This window comes from Gambusia affinis, linkage group LG12 (assembly GCF_019740435.1).
Source record: "Gambusia affinis linkage group LG12, SWU_Gaff_1.0, whole genome shotgun sequence".
Taxonomy (NCBI): domain Eukaryota; kingdom Metazoa; phylum Chordata; class Actinopteri; order Cyprinodontiformes; family Poeciliidae; genus Gambusia; species Gambusia affinis.
In genome coordinates this window covers 6,298,438-6,321,573 of record NC_057879.1, presented here as the reverse complement: position 1 = coordinate 6,321,573, position 23,136 = coordinate 6,298,438, and the positions used below count along the sequence as shown (strand labels likewise).

The 23,136-nt window shown below is 39.6% G+C and overlaps 2 protein-coding genes across 16 annotated transcripts in view; one reads left to right on the top strand and one right to left on the bottom strand.

The window, feature by feature from the left end:
* ctnnd2b (catenin (cadherin-associated protein), delta 2b) overlaps positions 1-6,876 on the top strand; it is a 185,682-nt gene extending 178,806 nt beyond the window's left edge. For all 15 annotated transcript variants that reach the window (XM_044134898.1, XM_044134908.1, XM_044134912.1 and 12 more), the window contains 3 exons: positions 148-276; positions 2,345-2,421; positions 3,359-6,876. In XM_044134898.1, coding sequence (XP_043990833.1) covers positions 148-276; positions 2,345-2,421; positions 3,359-3,622 — 470 coding nt within the window. In that variant the 3' untranslated portion in view covers positions 3,623-6,876. The remainder of the gene's footprint in view (positions 1-147; positions 277-2,344; positions 2,422-3,358) is intronic.
* A 1,989-nt stretch (positions 6,877-8,865) lies between these two features.
* ankrd33bb (ankyrin repeat domain 33Bb) lies at positions 8,866-21,351 on the bottom strand. The gene is made up of 5 exons (XM_044134892.1): positions 17,991-21,351; positions 14,825-14,954; positions 12,013-12,153; positions 11,686-11,849; positions 8,866-11,598 (listed from the first exon to the last, which is right to left on the bottom strand). The coding sequence occupies exons 1-5, from the start codon at positions 18,486-18,488 to the stop codon at positions 10,942-10,944; spliced, it is 1,590 nt and encodes a 529-aa protein (XP_043990827.1). The 5' UTR covers positions 18,489-21,351; the 3' UTR covers positions 8,866-10,941.
* Positions 21,352-23,136: the final 1,785 nt, after the last annotated feature.

Here is a 23,136-nt window from a genome sequence, read left to right as displayed (position 1 = left end):
AGAAAGGAAGAAGTGCGAGTCGTGAGAGGTCTCCTGAATGTTTCATGTTGCTTCCTTTGTTCTCGCCTCCTCATGTATATTGAAATAAAAGAGTGAATATATTCTGTGTGTGCATGTGTTGATTTTTTTTTTTTTTTTTGTGCGTAGCGAGTGCTCCTGCGTCCCCCAGAGAGATGATGGCATTGAAGGAGAGGAAGGCAGATTACGAGTCTACCGGCAATGCCAGTTTCCATGGCAACAAGGGCGAGCACACGTCCCGGAAGGACGCCATGACGGGTAGGGATCCCATCTTGTATATCTGTCACTGTTTCCCCCGTGGGGTTAAAGGCTTTAGGAAGAAAGTCGGACTACATGTGTCTGTCGGTTTGCCTGTATGCAGCAAAGCTTTAGCAATTTTCGGGTGACTGGTTTTGAAACCAACAGGTTGGAGAATCAGCTCTGACTATACCTCTGTGCTCTGACTGAAGCTCCAGGCAAAGGAGGGCGAGCTGAGCTAAGCTTTCTGCAAAGACGTCTTTTCTTTACATCGACACAGTGAAATCATTTGGACTCCAAACTGAAACTTATCTTTGAGAGAGTAACATGATAATATTGTGTAAAATATTGGCTCTATATTGTCATATAGAGCCATCTATTTCAGTCTTTCTTCCATTCGTTACCTGAATGATTCTTGCTGGGCCTGTCACGACAACAAATCTACCTGGACAATAAATTGTCCCAGAAATTATTGCGATAAACGATAATATTGTTGTTTTGAGACCATTTTCAAGTAATGTAATGGTAACTGCGTAATAAGGCAAGAACACATTTTCAAAGATCAGTAAACCTTAAATTCTGATGAACACTTGACACTACAACTGGAAGACATTTTAAATAACCAAAATAATTTAAAAATAAAACCAGAAACGACAAGTAAAACGATTTATGAAGTGTGTAAACAAACTTGTCCTTCAAGCAAAGGGCTAGGTGAGACCAAAGCAACAGACCAAAGACTTTTGTCATCCAGTTTTTGGTAGAAAGAGAAAAAAGAGAAAAACAAAAAATCATGCAAATGGAAATGATTGAGCTTGTTTTAGTTCATCATGCAAATAATTGAGCTATTGTTTATTATGACTGGCCGAATTCTTGCCGCACATTTAAAAAACAACCAGATGTTTTCTTTATGTTTCGATTTTCAACCATTGATTAGAGCATCTAAAGGTTCATAGCAAATGACTTTAAACTACAAGCATAATTGATCAGCAATGCACAATCAAACACTGGTAAGATATACACAAACCAAATTATGAACAAACATAAAGACTACAAATGGGGAAGATGCTTCTGCTGATTGATTGATTCTGCAATATTATTATTGAACTGATTAAGTTCTGTTATCCATGATCATGAGACCTTTCCTGAAGAAAAGGACCTTGAGTTCACTCTCTGGACACACGGTCACGTCGGCTTTCACTGCAGGCATCACAAAGGATCTCTCCCATCTGAGTAAACCGGGGAGTTTCTCTCTCATACACACTCAGGATTACAGGGCCACGGCAAGCAGACAGTGTAACAGCCTCAGCGCTTCAGCTCTCGGTTGAAGGAGCCTCGACTCGTGGCCCTTGACGGTGGCTTGGGTTAGAGTCGAGCTGAGCTAGGTTTCCTGGTTGTTTGTCGAGGGAACAAAGTCTCTAAGGATTCGCTCAGGAAAATCCCCTCTGAGGAGAAGACAAACAGGTGGAACCTGTGTGTACAGCACGTTCTAAAACACATCTGGCATTTCAAAGTCTTTCTACAGGGTGGCCATGCATCCTTAAAAAGCCTTAAATTCAAGTATGTAAAGTCAAGGCTATACAATGTCTTAAATTCATTTTTTTTAAAGTAAGTTGGCCTGAAATACATTAATTACAAGTCTTACGTTTGTTTTGACAGAACTATTTGTCTTTTTTTTCCCTCTACGGACTATTCTCTCAGTCAAAATGTGGACATCTACATTAAATGCGACTTTGGACGGGTGAGGCTACTGCTAACTAGCTACTGAACCAGCCTTGCTAGCTAGATGCAGTAGCTACCTAACCTGCTAAGTTCCTGTTTATCTCTAGTTGGCTGGATGAAGTTTGACATTCCTGTGGAGATATGGGTTGTAAATTCCATTTGTAATGGTCTAAACATCTTAAAATTGAGTTGGGGAAACCAGCAGAAACCCTGTTCTTCCATCCCCGGATGGGTGAATGGGTGACGGCCTGGAGGGTTCTCCATAAGTCCAGAGTGACAACAACAAAACCAAATATAAGAACTTTAAAATCAAGATTTCTTATTTGTTTTGTGCCATTGTTGCTCAAACATCTCCCCCTGGTGCCTCCAGGTCAGATCACAGGTGGATCTTCAACCCTGCACAGAGGAGCCTATGTGTCCCCTACTGATGATCTGAAGTACAACCAGGTAAGACGAGTCTTTTTATTTCGGAAGCTTTTGACAATTCGACAGCACAATACAAAAATTAGGTATGATTTGTTGTAAGCAGAGCACTTCCTCTCATGAAAAACCAAACTGTTGGGATATGATGATTTATTTAACCATGAAGCGTGGTGATGGTGATGCAGTGTTAACTTTATCTTGCTTATCAGCTTCGGTTGCTCAAAGTTATGTGCCAGAACATTAACAAGCCAGTGGATAAACAGTTGTCTTCAAGCCAAGGTTGCGTACTGCGGTCCTCAAGAGTTTCTAATTCTTTCTCTTACTTTATCAGCCCTACACTATAAAGAGGCAACATTACTCATTACCGTGACTCTTTATAGGACTGCAGTTTGCAGCAGTTTCTTTTCAATTGCTTCTCATTGAGTCAAGTTTAATTTGTTTGCTAGCAGTAAAGAAATGAAAGAAAAGTTGTCATTAGGAATTTTTTTTTTGTTTTATGTTAGTTTGCTTAAGGAAATCTGGATCAAAGCCACAAAGTGTGCAAGAGCACTAGTGCCCGTCGATCTTTTGTCATCATGCAACATCTTAAAGATTTGATGTATTGACTGGAGTTTTATGTTATAGCTCAACAAAAACTAAAGCATAATAGTGAAACAGAAGCACAACGATGTGTGGTTTGGAGGTTTTATTCAAATGCAAATCTGAAAAACTTCAGTCCATTTAGATTCACCCTCTATACTCTGATAACCAACTGGAAGAGAACTAATCACTAGAGTCTGCTTAAGCTAACAGGTAAAGAGAACCTCCATCAGATTGGATCATATTTTGGGAAGGCATCATCAACAGTTCTGTGCGCCACAATCTTTTCCTGTACGGAAGAGTGCCAAGAAGAGAGCAACAGGAACCTCTGTTTGCAGGACAAACTGCTTCCTCTCACGAATGACCTTTTGTTTCTTTCCAGGTCTCTTCCCAAGGCTTACCATCAGAACCCTATCCTCCTTTCCAGAACCCCCCACCACCGGACAGCAGTAACTATGAGGACCAGGCCTTCTACGACAGCCAGGTCCACCCAGGAGGCCGTCCCCCGCAGGGCGACCTTAACATGCACCTACAGGGACTAAAGTCCACTGGCAACTATGTAGACTTCTACTCGGCCTCCAGACCCTACAGCGAGCTCAACTATGAGACCAGCCACTACCCAGCCTCACCGGACTCTTGGGTCTGAATGGACACGAGGAACGGAGGAGGACAAGACGAATGACAGGGAGAAGGGGGGACGGTTGAAGTTTGGAGTTCGAGCTGAGAGGACATTTTGCCTCCCTCCTCTCCCTCTCCCCTGTAGTTTCTGAGTAGCCTTATAGATAGCAGGACAAAGGAGGAGGAAGAGGAGGATGGAGTAGTAGAACGGAGACAATGGGACAAGACACTCCTTTCAGAGACATCTGAGGACGGCACGAGAGGGGGCCGATGGAAAAAGAGCTGCCACGCATGTGCATGCACACCACCAATTGGACACATTTTGTTCATGTGTTGCATTTCTGATCAACAAGTGTTTTCAAAGAGTGCTCAGCTCGGCAGGAAGACCTCAGACCCCTGAGGGGACAGATGTGGGGAGAGAGTCTGAATGTACAGGGTACAGGGAGGGAGAAGGGAAAGGGAGGAAGGTTTGGGTTGGCGATTGCTTTGGGGATCGGAAGGACGACGGCGAGAGGGGGACACGGTGAAAGAGAGGGGGACACAGTGAAAGTGGTCGTCTGTAAATATGTGCTATAGCAACACGGCTAGTAGTATCGTGAAGCACAAGAGGCAGAGCTGTCAGACGTTTAGTACGTCACTTGTACTTTTAGTTTGGGTTTCAGCGAGGTGTCTCCTTCTCTGGGCTGAAGAACGGGAAAAGTTTTGATGGTTTTTGTTGTTTTGTCCATTTTTTTCTACTTTTTTAAATTCCCGTGTATAGTATTTGATGCCCCACTGTACGTTGACGCAGATGCATTGTGTACTGTACATTGCACTATTGCTCATGTTCTTTTCTGGCCTTTTTAGTTTGTTGTTGTTTTGTTTTACTTTTTTGCCACTGGGTCAGCCTCACCTGATAACCTGGCATCACACGGAATAGCCGCACTTCAAATCTCACACCACAGTCGTCTGTTTGTCGCTAATGTGAAACACTGGAGATGAACAGCTGGGTCACGGTGCTCCTTTCACTGCCCTGCTGTTAGCAGACGATACCGCTGCCAGGAATAGCCGGAGAGAGAGAGAGAGAGAGACTGACACGCCATTCCTTCTCTGCTCGCTTTCGCTTTTCTAGGCTAGCTTTTGCGCTTCGACGTCGCAAATCTGCTGTTTGTCGTTTAGGGGAAGAGCCTTCCTCAAAATGACTCGTTACCTGTTGTATATAACCGTGCCAAACAAGCGTGATAACGTCCCCTCGGCTTAACGGAGTGCGTCAAAGGGTCCAAGTTCAGCTGAACAGCCTCTCTGCTCAGACGATGCTAGTTTGTACATGCTTTGTTTTGTTTTTGTTTTTAAAAAAAACCTGTGTTATACTGAAATGAAAATTGTCTAACTTGCACCAACAAGAAGAAAAACCCACCCACACACACATTAAAAAAAAGTTAAAAAAAAAAAAAAAAAAAAAGTAAATTCCCACTGAGGGACAGTGGGGCCCCGGCAGAGCTTCACTCGCTCCGATGTACAAAATTAAGTTGGTTTCCGTGTTGTAAAATAGTCAATGTTTGAAGTACAAAACGAAGAAGAAAAAAAAAAAACTTTTCTGAGAGACGGGTGGCAGTTCTAATTTCATGGTAGACAAATCTGTTAATAGAGTACGGATATATATTATATAAATGCAAATATATACTTTTTATGTGCAGATGTGGATGTCACTTATAGCAGCAACAGTAACGGGAAAAGACTTGTTAAAACAAACAAACAAAACAAAAAAAAAACAGCTACATGTAGGCATTTTGTTCACGTCTTCTTTTCTTGTCAACACACTAAATTGTCAGCTTTGTGTAGTAACGTTGTTGCTATGTGGAGTAGCGTAGCCCAGGCGCCAGGGATCTACGTTGTCGCTGATTCAAGCCAACAAGGTGCTACATTTGTTGAGTATTACCAGCGTGTCGGTGTTTTAACAGTGCACACACCATCTCCGGATCACTCTGGGTATCTACACGGCCTTGCTAGAGTATTCACACTGCTTGGACTTTTCTTTAATACTTGTTGTGCTGCGCAACACAAACTCCAAAGGACTTGAATTGGATTCCACTGGATAGATGGGTTGTGAGTGAGAAGGAAAGAAATCCATCTTGGTTTTTTTTGTTTGTATTATTATTATTATTTTTTTTTACTTAAATGAATTCTGGAAAGTGTGGCAGACATTTGCATTTAGCCCCCCAACAGTCGACACACTGCAAAATAAAAACGACAACATTTTACCAAGTGTTTTTTTTTGTTGTTTTTTTTTTTTTGCCTGGTTTCTTGTGGAAATATCTTAGAAAAGTTGACATCCGGCAAATAAACATTACAAGTAACTTTTCAGCAAGACATAGAAGCTTGTTTTAAGTCAAAAATCCCTTAATATTGATTTTTAAAAAGTACTAGTTCTTCTGGCAGATTATTTTACTTATTACATGGGAACGTGTCTTGTTACAGGTAGGGGAGGGAGAAACGCCCTTTTCTTCATCCATATTAAAGAATTCTTAAGTTAGGTCTGTGATGCTGTGGGTCTGTTGTAAGTGAAAAGATCTATCTGTGGAACTAGCACTTTTTCATCAATATTGACTTAAAACAAGCTTCTAATTTCTTTCTGAGAAGTTACTTGTAAGGTTGCTTTGCCATATTTCAAGTTTTCTAGGCTATCGCACTAGCAACTTGACAAAAAGTACTTGGTAAGACTTTGATTCTTTTCCACTGCATTTTGTAGGAAAGCCGTCTCTACCAGCTTTTGCCATTTAGACACTGGAAGTTTTGCTCATTATTTGCAAAAGAGCTGGTCTGACAACGCCGTCAAACCCAACAGCATCCACACTTAACAAAAGTCAGAGATGGAAATCATCTGTGAACAGCAATTTTCAGGTTTTGCCACATATACTTGATTGGTTTTACGTCTGGACTTTGACTGGGCCATGTTAATACATGAAAATGTGAAACCATTCATGGTTTCTCTTTGTTATTAAAAAGAAGAAGAAAAAAAGCTGGGTTGAACTGAAACAAGTTGTATTTGAAGGATTGTTGCATCGCTGGAAGGTGAAGGCATGATGTGTCACCACCGTGTTTCATGCAGTCTTTTTTTTTCGGGTTTTTTTTTTTTTTATTTATTTATTTTTTTTACTTATTTACCAAAACATTCAGTCCTGCTTCAATTTCTCTGACCAGAGCAGGATTTGATTTAGGGTTAATCAAAGCAAAGTGGGGCTTGTAGTTGTATGCTAAAAAATTTTGCAAAAAAAAATAAAAAATAGTCATTGTAGATGAGTACTCTAACAATGCACTTTGTATAAGTTGACCTCCTCATGTTAAAGTGGAAAACTTGCATCCCATGAATGCTTGAGTATATTTTATTTGTTATCAAGTGACAAAAGGCTGCGTTGAATCAGCTGACCGGCAGACCCTGGCCCCGCCCTACCCACTGATGTTTTAGAAGTCCTAGAGGTCATCTTCCAATGCTTAAAACGCCACAAAGCTGTTCCCCCCCCCTACAGACACACACACACACACACACTGGATGATCAACAGATGTGCCGTATTTGTTAGTGAGCATCTGGAAACTGACAACGTTATGTATGTCGTTTGTGATCCTTAGGCAGAAAACTTGACTTATAACGGAGATGCAATGTCAGTGACCTTTTTTTTTCTCTCTCTCTTTTTTGTTGCTAGACCAAATGTGTTTTAAAAAGACAATTGTGAATCTTTCTATTGCCTCAAACAGATTGCAACTGCTCCCCCCAAAAAATATAAATGGACCATTGAAGAACCTGTGATTGTTCCGAGTTGTTTTTTTGTTGTTGTTGTTTTGTTTTTTTTACTTTTTTTTTCTGTAGCAAAAGTGCTTCTTTGTTGTTTGAAATCATATTTGAGGGTTGAGTCAGACGTCCTCCCTGTCGGTGAGGCTGATAACTGCAGATGTGGCGCTGATTGGCAGCAGTCAGAAACACCTCCTGGCTTGTATCGATCGCCTTCACTCAGGCACAGTCTGGCTCGTGTTTCCCTCTGGGCGTGGTGACAGTTCCGGTAAATGGGTCCAAAACAGGATATGGACTTTTAAAACCAGTGTACGCTGGCGCGCTGACAATTCCTTTTAAGAAAAAAGAAAAAAAAAAGCGCCACTGCTAAGAATTTAATTGTTCGACTACCTTCTCTTGCAATAATCCAATCAGCCAATCCCATGGCGGCAGTACGTGGCCCTTTTACAATCTGCTATCACAGATGACGTGCGCGTGAATCCGGCAAATACACAGAAATGATCATCCAAACGCATAAAAGAGAATTTTCTGAGCTTTGTTGTCGAACTGGATTCTCCAACAATCTTTGAACTTTTTGTTTTGGCTGTATTTATTTTTTTGTGTTAGTTTTTTTGTTGTTGTTGTTGTTCAATTAACTTTAAACCTCTAAGTTGGTTTTATTAAACACCACTCCTGACCTGAAGCGTCCATAATGCAAGAAACTAATCGCTAGCAGATGAAAAATAATAAAAGATTTGTCGTTTGAGTTGAAATGAGTTCATTTCTAATTATGGCGTTTGTGGCTAGCTTATCTCAGTCCTGCTGGCAACCAGACTTCTGACCTGTAAAGGGTCATGACTGCTCTCTGGTGGCCGTGAGGGAAACTGCACTACAGGTCAGGATGGCAGCCATTTTAGTCTCGCAGGTCCATTCTGCCTGACTCTTCCCAGATGGCACTGCAGAACCAGTCTGTTACGATATCGCTGCTGCTGCTTTGTTTGAAGCACGCACGATTACCAGATTCTTAAGTTTTTCCCATTTCATTTCTTTCTAGTCAAAGTTAAAAAACACTTTCTATCAATGCAGACTAAATCTGAGACGTTTTAAACATACTGTCCTCTTTCGTGTACTTTAGATTGGACTCTCGACTCCTCTTTTTCATGGTTTTTGTGCTAAAAATAATTGTTTAAAAAAGAGAAATAAAAAGTTTATCATTAAAAACAACAAAGAAGTTAATTGTATCTATAGGCAAGTCCTTACTGTGTGTTATGTCTGCTGCTTTGCCCAAGGTACATAGCTGGCTAGTTGGAGGACTGAACCTCTCACACAAAATATTGATTTTAAAACTCCTGCAGATTTTTAGTTTGATACATAAATAAAAGGATATTTGACGTGGTTATTAAACATTGCAGCAGCCTGCCACAGTTTGCAGTGTCAACGTTCACTATAACCATTAAAAAGACATTTTTAAAGTCGAAAACTGTCAATAATATGACAGCAAAAGTTTAGAATGGTGCATTAATATTAAAATATCTTGTGACACGAGAAACAAAAGAGCTAAGTGCTAAAACTTAATTGTCTTAGAAACACAAAAAAGATGCGCCCGTCATCCACTTTCACTGGTTTTTATTATTAGTTCTTATATGATTTGTTGATATTCTGAAGGAATTGTATATTCAGAGACAAACTCAAAAGGTATAAAAACGCAACAACTAGGATAATAAGTATATGATAAGGCAAGGGACTGTAACATAAGTGAAAGTTATATATTGATTTTAGCATGTGAAGTAAGTCTCTGGCTATTCTTGTTTTGTTTACATTCAGTGCCATCAAGCTTTCTTTTTCTCTCAAGCTTGAGCTCTGATTTCCAAGACAAAAACAGCATCGGTTTTTAGTAATGATGCCACATATTTAGCATAACTGTTTGGCCAAACTGACATTAACTGCACCGCTAACTTGGATGCTGTCTTCTTAATGAACAAAACTCAGCTTAAAAAATGGTAACGTGTACTGTATAAAATAAGTAATTGAAAAACTGTTTCAGTAAATGGGCATTTCTAAGAAATTTTGTAGAACTGTAATGACTTGTACCATTATTTTCCACAACTTATTAATATGACTTAGAAACCCCCTGATACACACCAGCATTCTGAAACCTGAAAATAGGAATTCAATAGTAAAACCCAAAGAAAATTAACAAGAAGCTCTCAGTCTAGTGTTGAAGCTAGTGTTAGCTTAGTGTATGTTACAGGTATACACTATATGCAGGTTGATTTGTATGCTGTCTTTTTTTAGCTCAGGGTTGTTTTTGTTAAAAGCATTATATTTTCATTATCAAAATTAATTGCAAATTAAATGGGCACTTCTAGAAAAATAAAAAAAAACTTTTTTGTACCATAGCTACTTTTTACTGATTAATGTAACTGTTTTTTGCCCCATCAATTTGAAAGCTAAAGGCGTTTTGGTCTTAGCAGTACTTTGTAACAAAACAGAAACAAATTGACAAAGGTGAACTGCTGACCTTTACTGCTATTGCTAGCTTGCTGGAATAGCATGTCTAGTTTAAACTGCAACGTTAGCTTAGATGCTAACTATCATTTAAAAACCAAAAAAAAAACCCATAAAAATAAATAAATAATTTCGCTGTATTTAAAGTGGTGAGCCTAAAACATACATACAGTCCTGGAACTACAATGTTTTGAAATGAGGCAATACTCATTTTTCATTGACACCTCTATGCTCGCTTCATTTTCCCCAGTTTAGCTCCTTCGAAGCAAAAACGGCTAACGATAGCTTTAATATGGCACAACTCACAGAGCCGGTAGCCTGCAGACAGGAAACTGTACCGTGATACCTTTAAACGTCAGCATGTCAGGGTGAAGAACTAAGCTGTTTATTTTTGGCTCTGCCTTTCAGCTTCTTCACAAAGCCCTAACAAAGCCGCTGTGAGCTAGCTCTTCAACTCAACTCTAAAACGCTGCTTAGCTGCTCCTCGTCCTTAAACAGCAGTGACGAAGGATCTTTTGTCTAGTTTTGTCGTCCTGCTCCATAGTCTCAACTTCCTTTATTTCATTAGGTTGTGTTCAAAATTCTCACCATCTTTTATCTATCTGGCCGATTGTAAGATTACTTCTTACTTGTGAGCCTATTTCTCTAGACTTTTGTCTCCATACCCAAGTGAAAACTGACTCTACCAAATAGTTTTTTTATTAGCACTAGTCATTTTGCTGTTGTTTGCCACTCAAGACTTTCCACGTAAGCATCACAAATGTAGAGAAATAAAAAAAATTTAAAAAGTTGTCGCAAATGTAGGGAAAGAAGTTGTCTGATATCTCCAAAAATTTCTGATTCCCCTAAGTCACATGTTTATTTATTTTTTGTTCTTCTCCCTCATCTACCTTTTCCCATTACAAATTACACCTCTCAAGGGAAGTGTGCAAATTCAAGTAGAAACAAGGCAAAGCAGCATCAGTGATCTGAACAAGCACAAACAACAACTTGCAGTTAAATTCACATTAAAGGTTCAGATTTGCTAAGGCCTGGACTCTGTGCTTCGTGCTCGCTTTGCCACAAGACACTTTTCATGTCCTCCTTCGATCCTTCACCTCCTTCTTAGAGCAGATAGCATTTGTTGCCTCTCCTTTTCCTGCCTCCTCTCTATTTTCTTCATCTTGTAATCCCATTTGGGGATCTGGAGATGGTTGTCGTTGCCATTCCTCCTGGACTTTTCCGGTACGAAGCAAGGAGGCGGGGCTTTGCAGAGAGTGACCTTTGGCACCACGATGCCTGGCCGCACGCTGCTTCTCCTCAGCATGTTGAGCGGCAGGAGGCTGGCTCGTCTGATGGCCACCGTGGACGCTGCCGCCATGTCGCTGAGCAGCGGGGGCTGCAGGCTCGCCCGTCGGTCCCTCATTTTGGGGATGAGGAGGACCCTTGAGTTCTGGAAAAGCTTCTTGTAGTTGTTCAACCTGTCGGGACCCAGGCGTTTGAGCTCCGCCACCCGTTGCCGCCTCAGAATCTCCTGCACGGCGTGCCGGCGCTTTCCAACGCACGGCGGGCTGCCCGGGCAGACGGTGTGGCACGCTGTGGCCATGAAGGGGCTGGAGATGCCCGTGGTTATCCTCACCATGTGTTCAAGGACACCATCGTTCACAGGGTTTACCTTGTTGTTGAAGAAGAACCTATAGGGGCAGCTGGAGATGAGTTTCATCAAGCGCTGACAGAATGTCTGTGGATTTTGTGCCTTCCACACGAGTTCCTGCAAAAGAAATTTTTTTTAATTTTGAGAAAATGTTCGAACAAGTGCATTTGATACTCGAACTTAAATCAATTGTGATGCATTAACCTCTAACAATGGCCACTCTAGCGGGAAGGTGTCGCAGAACTGCTCGGCGCAAGGCTTTGATATAAGCCGAAGCATCAAATCTGCCGTCTCGTATCGACCGGTGAAGAGAGCCCACTCTCTGGGAGTCATTCTCCGTCCATAGTCCCGAGCCTGGATATCACTTCCTATGTAGACATATATTGGTGATTTCAGGTGTCTGACTAAGGCACAGATTGACATATCCTCTACACAAACAAATGAATTCAGTCTACACGACCCTATGATCGTGTTTCCTAACAGACCACATGAAAATCGGATTCATCGCGAAGTGATAACTTCATAACTTGCCTGCCAGCATAAGGGCTCTGACACACTCAAGCCTCCCCTGCATTGCAGCTTTCATCAACGCCGTGAAACCGTGACAGTTCCTCCTCTCGATATCCAAACCGGGGAAATAGTTCAGCAGGTAGTTGGAGATAAACACGTGACCTGTGAACCACAGAGAAAGAAACACACTGTGCATTACGAAGCGCTGTGCTAGTTTTCCCAAGCATCGGTCCACGTAATATGGTATTGGAATTATCATCATAAAATAATGCTTATTGTAGAATGAGAGTAAAATAATACAAGGTTTTGAAAACTACAAATGGTGGTTTTCATTTGTGCTTAACTCACTTTGGTACCCTAACCAAAATCAAGTGACACCAACTGCCTTAGAAGTTACCATGGCTGGTCTGTGAAACCGCATGGGTTTGCAACAAAGTATTAGTTGAAAGAAATAATTTTAAATCTAATTTTGTCAGGTGTAAGAATGGTCTCAAGCTTTTCTGGAAGCACAAGGCAAAATCTAGAGAAAAACCAAGCAGAGACTGGGGCTTGTATTCTTTAAGGAGAACAGCTAGCTAGCCAAACAGTACAGCCAGAATACCCATTGAAGGATTTTTATATGTTAGAATGTGAGTCTTCTAGGGAGTTAAAAATAAAGAGAGATTTAATTTTTTTATTTTATTTTATTTTTTTGTCAAAACTTAAAATTCTTAGCATACCTAAAGTTCAACAACAGAATTGCTTCCCCATAAAAAAAGATCAGTTTTGAAGTGGTGTCGGCCAAAACTTGTGGAGTCAAAGTTGGACTGTTTTTGAGAGGAGATACTGAATTTGGATCGACTTCAAGAACTCCTGTAAAATTGTTTGGGGAAGAAAGTCAAGGTGAAGAAGATGCAGAGTGGGAACCGAATCAAAAGGTACATGACCAGAGCATTGCTAAATTGTTAAAGCGGTTTGTTACTGATTTCTCTTTATTTCTTTTTTTTTAACCAACAAGGGTATTATTGAGTTGTGATATGATTTGTGTCACTCAACCGTCAGAAAAGCTTGCCACTTCCCAGGGAAACGTTCACTGGTAGCAAAAACAGACCCAGGCTTGGATATATTTATCATGAACAATGTTTCAACCAGTCAAGATCACAAGGCTAAAGTCAAGGTAGAACCTATTCATTCTTTATTTTTTTCTTTAAAAAAAGCACAAAAATTTTTAAAGCATGCCACACGAATTTATTGGCAAAGCTGATTGGAAGACTAATGATGCTTGAACTTCATCATGGCCCTGAGCTGAAATCCCATGCTATATCTGGAAACTGTATACTTCTTTTTTGGCAGTCTTCTCTTGCAGCATGATGGAGCGTTTGGTGTTGAGAGTATTTTTTTTCTTCTTCTTCTTTTCTTTCTTTCTGTTTTTTTTTTTTTATGAAAGGGAATCAATACTTCTTCTAACGAAGCAGAAAATGAAAAACAAGTCCTCGACTATTTATCACCGTCTCCAGAAAGCTATTTGTCATCATTAGGTGATAAGAGGCGCCGGGGCGCCGTGTCTGCCACATCTGGCTGAGTCACTATGAAATTACAGATGATGCTCCTCTGTTATGACAACACTCTTTGAGGCAATAAGCCTCATAACCTTCCACGAGGTTTTAAACTGGGCATACGGCTAATGACAACACATTATCGTCATTGTCTGCTACTGTAAATTATTCTTAAACAGTTTTCCATAACTTTTAAGTTAATACAAATCGGATAGCAGCTACAGTGTTAGAAAGTTGAAGTTGGCTTTCAAAGCTGAAAAATGCACTAAGATGTGTTTATTGACCACTTTTTCAAGTATAATAACACTGAATATTGCATAATCTGAACACTTCAGTCTGACTGCTGGTCACTATGCTCACATATACTGGAATACTACCATTTAAATCGTAGGCTATCTCGTAATTTGTTTTGTACATCAAGTGCAGCAACCCTGGGAACAGCTACTGTACCTATTTGTGAGACACTTACTTTACAGTAATACTACAAAGGTTAAAATGATCACTGCTTAATATTTTTCCACTTTTTGTGTCATTGGAAGTCTTCTATTCATTTATTGGCAACCATTAATCAACGCAGCCACGGTGGGTGTAAAAAGTGAGTCTTGGTGAGAGTCCAGATTTTGGTGATGCAAAAATAAGACCATGAAATTTCCTCTCAAAACTTGTTCCACCCAGAAAAATAAACAAATCTGCTTAAAGGGAAAACAAAAATAAAATAAAAATACTTGGTGGCCTCAAGCTGTTAGTAGAATCCCATGGTGAGAATGTTGAAGGAATTCCTGGTTCCAGGTTTTAATCTTGCAGAACAGAAGAGCACTTAAGTAAAAAAAAAAAATAATAATATATATATATATATTTCAAACTGAAACATTTATCCAAAGTGAAACCAGTTTCCTTTAGCCTCTACATCCCTTCCATCTGATGCTCATCTGTGTTTAGCTTGTCATCCAAAATGGCAGACGTGTGACCAAAAGAACTCACGTCAGCATTGTTAGCATCAAGGGACAACATATTCCTATATTTTAAACAAATAAGAGTACAGAACCGGGCGATTTATGTAACCTTTTTTTAACAAACCTTTAGGTTTTGTGTTGTACAATCATCCAATCCTGGTCAATTTACTGCTCAAGTAAAATAATTCTGTGTAAAACTAATGGCATCTAAGGTCCGACTACAAACACAAACTTTTCTCCCCCAAAAGTATACAAAAAGTAGGTATAGTTCTAAGAGAACAGTGTTAGACGGAAATGAAACAACGCTCTGTGTGATAACCAGCGGGCGGGCTGAGCCGTGTTTACCTGCTTGAGCTGCAATAATAAGGGCAGTGTTGCCCTCGTTGTCCTGCCAGTTCACATCCAGGTGGGGACACTGAGAGAGGGCCATGACCACGTCCACGTAACCATGGTAGCACGCAGCAATGAGGCCAGACTGTAACACACACACACACACAAAATAAAGAGCAGGAGACTGATTTGTTTTCTTCTTTCAATTAGGATCTTTAAAAATATCCATGTGGTTTGCTGAGGCGGAACGTAAGCCCCGCAAGTTTTCTGACTTTTATGAAAACTATTTTCCAATGCTGGCAAAACAAAACAAAAAAAATAGTTAAACTGACTAACCTCCACACCATTTTACGGCTTTATTTGAAAAAAAGAGAAATAGCCAAGTTGGAGACCAGAAATAGTTTTGTTTTTTTTAATGATGATGTAACAACTGATATAAAAAATAGGACTTATTGTACATTTTCCCACAGTTCCTCACTCAGACTCCTGTTACAGTGGTCATAATATTCATACTTCAGTACACAGATCTGCGCTGATTCCAAACTGGACTGGACATGTAAATAAAATAGTTAAAATGTGAAAGAAATACCTTCTTCTCCTACTTTCATTGCTTTTGTTTGGCGATCAAACTTTGTTAAGTTCTACTGTCCTGGGCGGCAAACCATATGACCAAATCATGGTTTACATACTGTAAAAAATAAGTGTTGGGTTTCCCCCCCCCCAAATAGACCCCATTCTCATATTGTGAGTAATGAAAACAGAAAAAGTGTAGACAAACATATTTTCATCAATTATTTCTGTTTGTACTGGAAAAGAGAAACCCAACACAGAGGTCTATAAATCATACAGTTTTGTTTTTGGCTAAAGTAAATAAATAATAAAACAGCTGGAGGCTGCTAATCAAAACTGACATTGTTAAAAAAGAACTAATGTTGGACACCCAGGAGGTCCATCTGGCTGTGATAAAAGAAAGACAGCAGATGGCATCTAGTTTGCCATCAATTACAAAATGAAAAAAATATTTTATAAAATTAGTATTTGATAACTCTGCCTTTACATAAAAAGCCAGAGTTCTGCGACCACATCTGGAGTAAAATGAGCCCACAGAAGACTTATTTTAACACTTGAAGATAATCGGTACAAACCTGGGTCTGCCAAATCTTCCCACAGCCCTAAGGTCACTGCAAGCGTCTTTCTGTCCCTGTCATCAGCATACAACGTCTTTTACCCGGCACCAAGATCAGTGTCTTCAGTGAGCTCTTTAAAAGCTGAGCCCTCGATGCAAGCTGTTTCTTTACGTTGACACCGAGCAGTTTACGCTCTCCATCTGTCCAGAAGGCATAAAGGCCTCTCTCCAGAATCGGCTTTCTGCGGTTTTGCTATGGATCACCCTCCCTCTGTTTGGCTCTCGGTTAAACCTCATCCCACAGTCACTGGGGGTTTTCTACTCTTTCATCACGTATCAAAACATTCAATCACTTTTACGGTCTGTGAATTGAACTTATAACTTGCATCACTTATATCTATCTATCTAAATCTGCTGAAAAAGATCAAGTTTCTTTCTTTGAGGCTGGTTTAAAATTTATAATACTTCCATCAATTTTTCTACAGCCGCTTAATGCTTGAAGTGTGAGGAAAAGGTCAGCAGAGACAAGAGAGTTTGCACAAAATGCTAAAGCATATATGTCTGGTTTATTTTCCCCTCTCCTTTTCATTTTTGCTTCCTTCAATCTGTGGTTTGTAGCATTTTGGGCAATGTCATTTGCATCCGGTGTAAACAATATATGTTGCAACTAATCACAAAAACTGTATTTACAAATATTATTGCCATTAGAAGATTTTGCAGTATTGTGTAGCCCTTCTATAAACTTCTGGAGTGAGCCAGAGAACGCGATTTAAGATATATATATATATATATGTCTGTGTATATATATCTATATACATATATATAGATATATATATATATATGCTAGCTTGAATTTCTTGTTTTTAGCTGACAGAGAAGACACCCAGTATGATTCAGTATGTTGTTCATTCAGAGATGGATGATCATACAAATGGACTAGTTACAAACAAAAAATCTAAATGTTCAAATTTACTGACATAGTGGAGTAACAAACATTTATCTTCTTTAAAGCCACAGTTAACTTATTACTGGGAAACATTCAAAAGCGCTTCTTGGAAAAAGGAAGGGCTTTATAATTTTAAATAAAAATGTTAATTCAAAATTGTAAAATTCAGAACCACAAGAGAAAGCTTGTGTATGTGAGTATGTGGGGTGAAGCTGTGGGATGAGTTCAGCACGTCATTTAAGAAGCTGGTCATCACTATCACAATATGAGAAATAATTACCAGTTATTATTAATATTTATTATCATTGTTATTGTTACTACTTAATGAGGTTGTAACAATAACCGCATTATAGTATATTTATTTAGAAAAAAAAAATGCTTGCTCATAATGGCATGCAATTATGAATGCACTGTACTAGTTATAGATTTAGTTACAGAAAATTACTAAGGTTTAAAACTATGTTTATATGGATAGTAATTTATTGGATGATGAAGATTGTACTTCTACCCACTTTTTTGAACATCTAAATATACTTTAACTTTTATTCTTTTAATCCGGTACGTTCAATGAGGTCAAACTCAAACTGAAGTCAACCCTATCAGTCTTTCCATTTCCCTCTGACATCAACATGATGCTCAATACATGTTTGTTTTTTTTAGACCACGTGAACTCGAAGATCCCAAAGTGAGATAATTAGGTCAAGGAGAAACATTAAGGCTGTAGTTGGTTTATTTAATAACTTGGGTGGTATGTGGCTGTCTGAGTTACTGATATAATGTCAATCCTCAAACAGTTTAATCTGAGGAAGCTTTAGCTTGAGAAGTGAAAAATCTATTAGACCAAAAGAGCATTCTGGTTCCTTTCTGAAAAGGGTTAAAGTGACATAATCTTAATGTCTAACAGTCTACACAGGAGGCCTCCAACTCCAGTCCTCAAGAGCTACTGTCCTACAATTTTGAGATGCATCCCTGCATCCCTTGATGGTATGCTGATTTGACTGAGGCATGTTGAAACAGAGATTGGTCTAAAAGTCCAGAACAATAACTCTTAAGGACTAGAGTTAGCAGAAAATAAAAAAATGTAAAGGGCACTGAACCCAGACACCTACTCTTCTGTTCCGGTCGGTCTCCTTTACCTCTTCTTCAGTCACTCCTTGTCTGATCATAATCTTTACTATGATGGCGTTGTTGTTGCAGCAGGCCTTAAAGAAGGAGATTGGTTCGGGGGTTTCCAGTTGGTAGAGGGAGCGGTTAATTTGGGAGATAACTGAATCGTCTAGAGGATAGAAGGAGTCTTCCGTGGTGATGCTGTGGGTATCTGAACGATCCGGTAGGGAGTCGAAGTCCAGTTCCTCAAACTCTTGATAGATATCGTCCTCATCTTCCCAGTAGTTTCGTGTGTAATCAACTTCAGCCTCTTCATTAGCATCATCTTCTGAAACCACACACTCAACTCCATCTTCATCGACCTTGCAGATGGACATAAGGGGTGCCTCCCCAGCCAAGATGATGGCTTTACTCTTAGTCTTGCCAAGGGCAACTCCTCCAGCAAATCCATTCTCTTTGACCTTTGACTCTTTACCTTGTTCCTCTGTTATTAACACCATTTAAAGCATCCCCAAGCCGCGCTTACCTTTTGAAATTCGTTTGGGACGCCAACAAAAACCTTTATAGAACCCAGAGTTTACATCCAACAGACCACGGCATCGTAGTTTCTCATCCTGTGAAAGCACGCTCTAAAAGCTGACTTCTAAAAGTCTCACAAAGAACTAAAAGAAGTGAGAAAAAACCACGGGGAACTTGGCACTCCATCGAGAATCCTCCAACATCTTATCATAATTCCTGTGAAATCAGGATTCAACGGAACTTTGCGACTCATTGGAAAAGGTTTGATCATATGCATGATCTGAGGCAGTCACTGTGGGTAGCCCATTAGTGGCCAAAAAGAGCCAATGACAACAAAGTGTACTTGCCGTTCTTCCCTAATGACTTATCAATGACAAATTTTTGAAATAAATGAAGCTTCAAAGGTCGAAGATTATCCATGGGTTTCAGAATACAGACAAGCCACGGCTGTCCTCCGTGTGACTTTTGACAGTCTCTGTAAGTCTCGTCTTTCACATTCTTCGATCCTCGGACTGGAAAAATTCCTAGATTCTTGTAGTACACCTCCAAAACTCGAATGAGAAGAAGCCGACGATGCTAAGCAACTAATCCCGTGTTTCCCTGTAGGGGAGCACTTGGCTGTCTGATGGCCAGCAATGGGATGAAAGGGATTCTGTTGAACTGCTTCTTGATAATCCATTTAGTCTCTCTCTCTCTCTCTGACCTAAAACTGACTGAGTCAAACACAAGGTTGAAATAATAATAAAAAAAACAAAACTCTTGAATTCGGAGACATTTTGGCAGAAATCTTTTTTCACGACAGTGCCTAAAGGGAACTCTTGTTAAAAGATACGTTTTGTTTTTTTTAACATTTGCCATCTTGGTTTGACACAAATATGCCTATCAGTGAATTGTCATTAGTTTAACTAAGCTGACTCAACCCCCTCTTTTTTTCATCTCCTTCTGCACTTAACACAACCATCTTAAATTGGATTTCCAACCCACGTGACCTCATTGGTATATAGGCTACAGTGGAAAACCTGGGAGCAATCCAAACTTTAGCCATGCCATCTTTTTCAAAAAATGACTTTTGAGTCAAATTCACCTCTGCCACTTAGTAAATGAAAGAGATTCTTGACAAAGAGGATAAGTATCAGAAACGATCAGAAAGACACATGTGGCATATTTAGCTTTCTGGTCAAATAAAGGTCCCAAACAAATCCAGACCTGTCATGACAGCAGGTTGTGATGAGGGACTAAAATGGAGGAAGCGATGAACCTTTAAATGAAAATCCAACAAGGGGAGAATAAGCCCAACAGAGAAAACAAAAACAACAACTGAAAAAGCGTTGAGCACCATAACAGGAGGAACTGGCAAGGAATGGGAAAAGAAATGGCTTCCAAAAAGAGTGGGGTGGTGACTACTGGATGACATTAGGCTGCAGCCAGAGGAAAAGCAGCAAGCTGGTAAAACCATGAGTGAAATGAAATACAGGGGAAGTGGAACACAGAAGAAAATAACTAAATGGAGCATGACTGAAGAGTGACAAAACAGTCATAAACAGGTGGAAGAGGGAGCAGCACATAATTATCTCACAATGCACAAGAAAAACAGCAACTATAGGGTCTACAAAGGGGCAGAATAACACAATTCACGACTCTAGGCACTCTGCACACCACTGCATCTCGCCAATTATTGAGCCCTGATTGGTGCCTTCGAAGATAAGATATGGTTTTAACCTTATAACAGAACCCCCTCTCTAAAATGTGGAACAATCCCTTTAATTTAATATGATGCGAAAAGGGAACTTAGTCTGTGAGTTGTAACGGTCCCTAAATGGCTGTGCGAAGTAGAGAAGGAAGTGAGATGAATGAGTTAAAAATAATACATGAGAAAAGTTTAACTTTTATGTTATATGCCCAACATATGATGTGATATTAAGTTGCTGTTAAGGTTTAGTATAACTAGTCACATAATATGTAATGAATCCATATTACATGTGCTAACCCTGGTTTTTTATAGCAGGAGAAACTCTTCTCGACACCCCGCTAATCTGTCCAGAGCTCCTTAAGGAGACACAGATGCTTACTCCACGATTTGATCGTCATGACAACACAGATCCCGTTTGTGCTCCTGAAAAACAGAGAACGGGAGGGAAAACATTTGGTCTGGCATGGCATGGGAACGCTGACGTTAGCTGCATATGCTCCTAATCTGTGCTTGGACTATCTGTTGAGACTGTGCTTTGGCTCCACGGTAATTGGATTCAAGAGAAATAACTCCACATACTGGAGTTGTTTCCTGGAGCTGCAGCAGAATTGACTGCCCGTTAAGAGCCAGGCTTTTATTAAACATGTAAAATCACAGTGTGTTTTACTTGATGACGAAAAACTTGACAGAAAGCATCGCAATGCTCGTATATCCCTGTGGCACAGATGTAGCAGCAGAATTAAAAGCTTCTCTTTTCTCCCAAAAGATTTTTTGAAGTAGTTTCCGAAAACATTAGAGGGAAAATGTAATCTGCAGCAAGGATATACAATTTAAATATTCCTTCTTCTGAATAGGGCTTCCTACAGAACAATTTCTACTTAAGTTGTTGGAATCAGATCAAATCTTTGGGGATCCCTCAGGGCAACATTCTTGGACCACTGGTCTTTGTATATTTTGCTAAAGTTTTACAAAATGTGTTGCACGTATGTTTTAAGTCCAAGTTTCTTAATTCTTGACCATCTATTGGTAATCAATATATTTAGACCCTTTAAACCCTGGCGTTTATGTAAAACCAGAAAACATTGAAAGTGATGCTAGATACACCAGAAGTTTGATTTAGTATAAGTTTCAATATTTTGTCACCTATAAAAAAATCCTAAAAACTGTCCAATACATTACAATACTTTTATAACTTGCCGTTGCAGTGGCCGGTTTAAATTTTGCAAAAATATGGAATTCCAAAATACGTTTGTCAAGCTAACATTGGTATTTATCTGAAAAAATAAAATAAAGTCATCCATTCTTAACATCTGTTTATTGTTTATATCACAGAATCAACAATCAATTGAACTTTAAGATTGTTCTCTTTACCTTTATGCTACCGTACATGCCACTGCCTTTTTTTTTTTTTTTTTTTTTTTTGCACATATAAAAAAATAGAGATTATTTGCTTCTAGAAATTGAAATTTAACATTAAAATTCATGGTGGCCAGCTCAGTTCAAAGGTACTAAAAAGGTCACTTTATAGCATCTTTCTAAAATATGAGCGTTCCACACAGCAGCAGAGCTACGGGGTGCTGGGAAGAAAGTAAAATTCACAATCCGCCTCGACGGAATAGTAGTAAATACCAGCTAAAATGTAAAATTCATTACAAAGAACAGATGCAAGTCACTTTGTCCTTTAGGTAAAAATTGCCTCCGTCTCTTGGCGTCCGTCTCAAAAAAACAAAAACACAAAAAAATTAAAAATTCACAAATCCAGCCATGTTGGTGTCGTCACAACAGACTGAAATGATTGCAACCGAAACATAAAGTGCGACACAGTGAAACACGTGGGGGAATAAAAAGCTTTTAACTCTTTGTGACCATTACTGATCCGGAACAAATAAATTCAATTAAATGTCTCTCTAAGATTATAGAAAACAGCAAAAAATGGGATTTTCTCAAACGGCAGCGGTAAGAATTCAGAGAAGGGTTAGGCCTTTTTCTTTTCTCTTTTGCCTTGAAAAACACCTGAACACTTTTAAAGCATCTCAGCTGTCAGTGGTTAGAAAAAAATGGGGACAGCAGAGAAACCCAGAGAACTTGGTCACACAAGTGAGAAGCTCAGCGAATGACGTCCAGTTCGATTTCATATTCACACGTTTGAAATGAAAAACACATAATCTTAATAAAATTAAACAATTAAAAAAAAAAAAAGAAAGAAAAACACAAAACTGCCATGCAGGCTTTCAGTGATTATCTCAGGACCTTGTTTTGTTGTCGCAGCTGATTCATCGGTTTACAGATGCGCGTGGATCATTTTATGATTCCGTCATGTGTGAAGTGTGACCACCCGCGTACACAAGAACATAAAAGTGTTTAGCTGCCCTTTGCATGAGGTTTGGCCTGTCTGACCAACAGACCACCCACTGGGGAGCAGCTATCTCTGATTTGTTGCTGTGTTGCCATTATGAAGACATGCAGCTTAAGTTACGCCAGTTGGATTAAACAAAAAAACACACACACAAAAAAACATAAGGCCAAAGAACTGACCCAGGGGGGGGGGGACTCCAAGCAGCAAACAACTTTCTGTCCATCAAGAAAACTCTGGAGCTCACTGATCACTTCCCAGCTTTACTGTGCAAACTTTATGGATCCACGAAGAACTGCACGGTAAAGCTGGGAGCGGCAGTTTGCACGCTTGACGTCGTTCAGTTGCGCAGCTCTCAATCTACTGAAAGATGAGCAGAGCGGCTCAGGTTTACTAAACTTTTCAAATTGTTTTTCGTCACATGACGGCCACAGGTCTCTAATTTTACCGGGATGACATGCGGATTTTACTCACCTGTTCAAATTAGTAAAGCTAGCAAATGACTTTAACAAAACATTCAAATAAGCGTCTAGTAAAAATGGAGAACTAACAGCAGCTGAGTGGAACATAGTTGTTTTTGATCTGT